This window comes from Tachysurus vachellii, chromosome 14 (assembly GCF_030014155.1).
Source record: "Tachysurus vachellii isolate PV-2020 chromosome 14, HZAU_Pvac_v1, whole genome shotgun sequence".
NCBI lineage: Eukaryota > Metazoa > Chordata > Actinopteri > Siluriformes > Bagridae > Tachysurus > Tachysurus vachellii.
This window is the reverse complement of record NC_083473.1, coordinates 4,283,472-4,288,471: the sequence shown is the minus strand read 5'-3', so window position 1 is coordinate 4,288,471 and position 5,000 is coordinate 4,283,472. Positions and strand designations below refer to the sequence as shown.

Here is a 5,000-nt window from a genome sequence, read left to right as displayed (position 1 = left end):
TTTTATTTTTTTCCCCTCTTAATTGTACTGTATATTTTGTTAAGTGTGTCAGCCTTGTTTGTGAAAGGTTTATTTTATTAAGCTTATGAACCACACAAACATCACAGATGACACACATCTGAAGGAGATCCTATCAAATCATTACTTCTTGATCCTTCTTTTTGCTCCCAGTTTTGTGTCTGTTTGTCTCTCTCTCGCTCTCTCTCTCTTTCTCTCTCTCTCTCTCTCTCTCTCGTTCTCTCTCTCTTTCTCGTTCTCTCTCTCTCTCTCTCTCGTTCTCTCTCTCTTTCTCGTTCTCTCTCTCTCTCTCGTTCTCTCTCTCTTTCTCGTTCTCTCTCTCTCTCTCGTTCTCTCTCTCTCTCTCTCTCTCGTTCTCGTTCTCTCTCTCGTTCTCTCTCTCGTTCTCTCTCTCGTTCTCTCTCTCGTTCTCTCTCTCTCTCTCTCTCTCTCTCTCTCTTGCTCTCCCTCTGAACTGCTCCAGTTCCTGCAAACATCAGTTGTGGTCTCAGTTTGGTTTAAAGCAGTCACAGATTCTGAGTCTCACCACTTCCTCACCTCTGACTCCAGTTTGTTTGCTCGCGAGCCTCATACCTGGGCCTCCAGTATGAGCGCATCGGTCTGATTTCAGTCCACACACCTGTCACTTTAGGCTCTTTATCTCGTCCTGCAGCAGAGCGCAGAGCAAGACGTCTCACTCACTGAAATGAGGCGGTGTGTTCATCAGACATGTTCAGCCTTTTGGGTTACAGCTGCTGGAGGTTGTGTGTGTGTGTGTGTGTGTGTGTCGGAGATGAAGAGGCGGACTCTTGCTGCAGTCTTATTGACACCCAGAGGTCCTTGAAAAGTCATTGAGTGGGAAGTGTGAACACACACACACAGAGTGAGCTGGGGCTTGATTTCTCCCAGCTATCCAGCCAGATGGCAAAGTGTGTGTGTGTTTCTGCATGAGAATGTTGGAAAGTAGTGTGTGTGTGTGTGTGTGTGTGTGTGTGGTCATGGTCTGCATGGCCACCAGGAAATTGGATACAGACACTCTGCTCCTAATATATTCATTCTCTCTCTCTCTCTCTCTCTCTCTCTCTCTCTCCCTCTCTCTCTCTCCGTGTTTCCACCTCGCTCTTCACTGCCTAATTTCTAGCCGTAGCAACTTTGCGAGTGAGTCACCGATGGGGAGGTTTGTTGCCATGGCAACTCTAGGCTGCACGCGGACTTTTATTTTTTTAAGGCGACGGCTCTACCGCTGCCTCACTGCTATTTCAGAAGCTCATAGAGGAAGTTTTATTCTTCAGAAATTAGCATTTTATTTATAAAGTTCCCTGCCGTAAACACAGCCTGCGATTTAAACCAAGCATGAAGGCTCAAGCGTAGTCATCGAGTCGTTACGCGAACAGCGTAGTGGGCGGAGCTACAATAAGACAGATCCTTTAAACGAACGGGATGATCATTATTGTCGTAACGTCGTTGCTTATAGTGATTATTATTCATAAAGTGACGCGAAGGCTGGACGTCTGTCACGTCCGTGCGCATTTTATTTATTTATTTTATCTTCAGAGCTCGAACAGTACACATTTCTGCTCAACCTCATCCTGCCCTTTGCAGTAGAAAAGCCAGAAGTGTTTATGAAGCAGCGCTGACACAGAACAGGACCGAAAATGTCGTACACCAGGACAGGAAACGAGGGAGAAGAGGGGAAAATAAACCTCCAGTCTTTTCATCACGCTTCACTTCAGATGGTCTGGGTTTGTCTCGCTCTGAGTAATAAGAGATCGTCACACCGATCACCTTCAGTGTATCACCTGTATACTGACAGCAAAACATCAGGCTCACTCGGCCTTTTTTATTTACACTTTATGGAAGGAGTCTCCAGTTTCAGAACTTTCTATAACTTAATAAACATGTAGACATAAGGAAATTAAAATCTAGGTATTCTTTACATGAGGGGGATAAACTGCAGTTCATCCAGGTTGTGTGAAAGGATAAAAGACTACAGGACATCGTCGTGGGGGTGGCGTAAGTTACTAAAGTAGGTTTTAAAAGGTGTGTGTGTACATAAGGGTTTGTAAAAGCAGGCCCTGTTTGAATCATTGGTTAGTTGGTTGGCATATTTATTTATTTCATAGAGCCATTCATACTCTTCCTGACCCTCACGGCTCCCCTGAGGAAATAACGAGGCCATTTATCTGTCAGACTTTCCCCTCGCTCGTCCGGCACTTGGCACATCTAAACACGCCACTTTCTCCCTGAAGAAATTCACCAAGTCATTTGCATGTACATTTATTCATTTGGCAGGGAATTTATTCTGAGTGACTTGTGGTCCAATCTCCACACACACACACACACACACACACACACACACTTTTGCTTAAGGCTTCAGTAAGCTCTGTGGCAGTCCTGGGATTTGAACTGGGTCAGGGCAGATCTTTTAAAGCAAGTATCTGCAGATTCGATGATAAACGCAGCTCATTCATGTGAATTTATCTCACCTGAAATCTTTTCGTATCCAGAGTTCTGCCCCCATGCGGTTCTTCGTGCAGGCGAAAAACCAGTAACCTCACTGCGTTCGAATCAGAAAGCTAACCGACTCTGAATCGTCTCTCTTCCGAAAGCGAATCATGTTTTTTTTCCAGGTGCACTCTGGAAATTGCGATGGAAAATTGCGAAGAGAGAGAGAAAATGCACAAAGCATGTTAAATTTTGTTTTTCTAGCAATTGCTCAAGCTCCGCCTCTGTTCCATGCGCTCAGGTGATTTTTGTGATTTCTGTTTATACCTGGAAAAAGTTTGTCGGGCTGTTTGTTATTGTTGTGAAGTTTTAGGTTTACTCACTAAACTCTTCTGTTCTGTTCTTCCCTTTACAGAAGCAGATCATCGTGGACCCCCTGAACTTCAGCGAGGATCGCTTCCGCCCCTCGCTGGAGGAACGCTTGGAGAGCATCATCAGCGGCGCCGCGCTCATGGCCGACTCGTCCTGCACACGTGACGACCGGCGCGAGCGAATCGTAGCCGAGTGTAACTCCGTGCGCCAGGCGCTGCAGGACCTCCTGTCCGAGTACATGGGCAACGTACGTACACTCCTCCTTTTTAATTCCTCACTCATCCCTCACTTCTTCCTACACAAAGCACACTGCTGCTCATGAACCACTTTCACTTATTCTAATCATCTCAAGCACAAGCGCAAGGTTACACAAAGCAGACGTCAACGTTTACTACAGCAGCGGCTTATTCTATCGACAGGCCGTCGGTTATGATGAGCGTATCGCTCCGTCTCATGCCGGACGGCAAACCGGAAACATCGAGCATTATTTTTCTTGCTTTTCTTGCTTTGTAGCTTGTTGTCATAGTAATATTAAATTGAGATACCAGTTCTTTATGACTATGCCCACACACACACACATTTCACTCGATCTCATCATCCCTTTATCTTTAAGTCTATTTTTACAGCTCACACAAGCGTAAAGGTTTTACCGTGACTCGTAGCGTCGCAGAGTTTTCAACGCTCTAATAAAAACAGCCTCACTCTAATACTTTGTTTCAGCACACTGGGATTTATAGAGCTTTCTGCACAACACTTCTGTCTATAGCGGCTTGTCTGGCGCACTGCGCCACGTGCACTCGTTCGGGACCTCTTTCCGTCCCTCCCGAAGACGCTTTTAATGTCAGAAGACGTTTAGATATTCGGTATCCAGGGTGTAACAACGCTGTCTGTAGTCACGTGACCGATCGCTCCTGCTGTCGACCCCTGGCGGTCCTCGGTCCCCCCTCTAATTGATACGAAACGAGCTAATTGAATGATTAAAGCATTCCGGAGACGAGGAGCGAGCGGGGCCGTGGTGCACGCGTCGACGGCCGATTTCTTCTGCCACTCTGTTTTGATGGCAGACAAAATAAGAGAATAGAATTTTTGCGCATGCTGTTACAGGAACGCTCTCTTCTCCGTGCTTCCACACGACAACTTCGATTTATCACAACATGTGGACGAGTGTGTCGGTGAGCGAGGCGGCGTGTCGTCTCACCCTGCTGCTGCTGCTGAATGAACGTGATGTTTGTTCTCTCTGGTGTGTGTGTGTGTGTGTGTGTCTGCCACTCTCTGAGTTGGCTCACGTCTCAGTGTGTGTGTGAGAGATGAGACGAGACAGCTGTGGTCTTTGGCTTTGCTCAGCACTGCAGCAGCAGCTCTCTCTGTCACATCCCAGATGGTTTATTGCAGGTTGCGTGTGACTCCAAACCTGCGCCCCAAGCTCCCGTCTCTGCCTCTGTCATTACTGTAACGCTTTTAGTTCGCCAGCACGGACACCGAGGAACCCGTCTGTCTGACGAGGAAAGACACGCCACGGTGCGGAGAACTGTTTCATATGTTCGATCAGTCATGGCGGCCGCAGTAGCGTCCTCCTCTACTTTTAGAGAAGCGAGATGTGATGAATCCTGTTACACGGTTATCTGTAATTGCAGTATTTTTCACATCGGTGTTACTTAGTGAAAATGCATCCATCAAAAAATTGCAGTAATTGCTGGCGCTTCAGCGAACACATTTAAATTTAACATGTTTGTCCAGATGGAAACAAAAATTCATTTTATTTATTTATTTATTTTTTTATTCTTCCCCAAAGTCTAATAAGCCTTATTTAACAGCCCGGTGTTTGGCACTAGTGGGATTCTGAACCCTCATATAGGAAAATTACGCTGGTGTCGCCTCACATTAACAGATGAGGTTTGTTAAACTGCCTGCTTGCCAGAGCTGTGATTTTAATTTGTCTTGAAAAGGAAAATCATGTCAGATTTATTGCCAGGAACTATATTAGTCATTAGTGTGTGTGACTTATCAGGGGTTGGCGTCGAGAGCCGACGGGTTCCGCCTGATAACCCGGGCAGCGTCTCGTTAAACATGCAAAATAATGACTCTCCCGTGTGTGTGTGTGTGTGTGTAATTAGATGATTGACATGAAGCCATGTGTCCCTCAAGAGTAGTCATCGATTGGCGTCAACTGCTTTGCCTCCACTTTA

The 5,000-nt window shown here is 46.2% G+C and overlaps 1 protein-coding gene across 2 annotated transcripts in view; it reads left to right on the top strand.

Annotated features, from left to right (window-relative positions):
• ctnna1 (catenin (cadherin-associated protein), alpha 1) overlaps positions 1-5,000 on the top strand; it is a 96,114-nt gene that overhangs the window by 26,783 nt on the left and 64,331 nt on the right. For both annotated transcript variants that reach the window (XM_060886090.1, XM_060886091.1), the window contains exon 7: positions 2,858-3,061. In XM_060886090.1, coding sequence (XP_060742073.1) covers positions 2,858-3,061 — 204 coding nt within the window. The remainder of the gene's footprint in view (positions 1-2,857; positions 3,062-5,000) is intronic.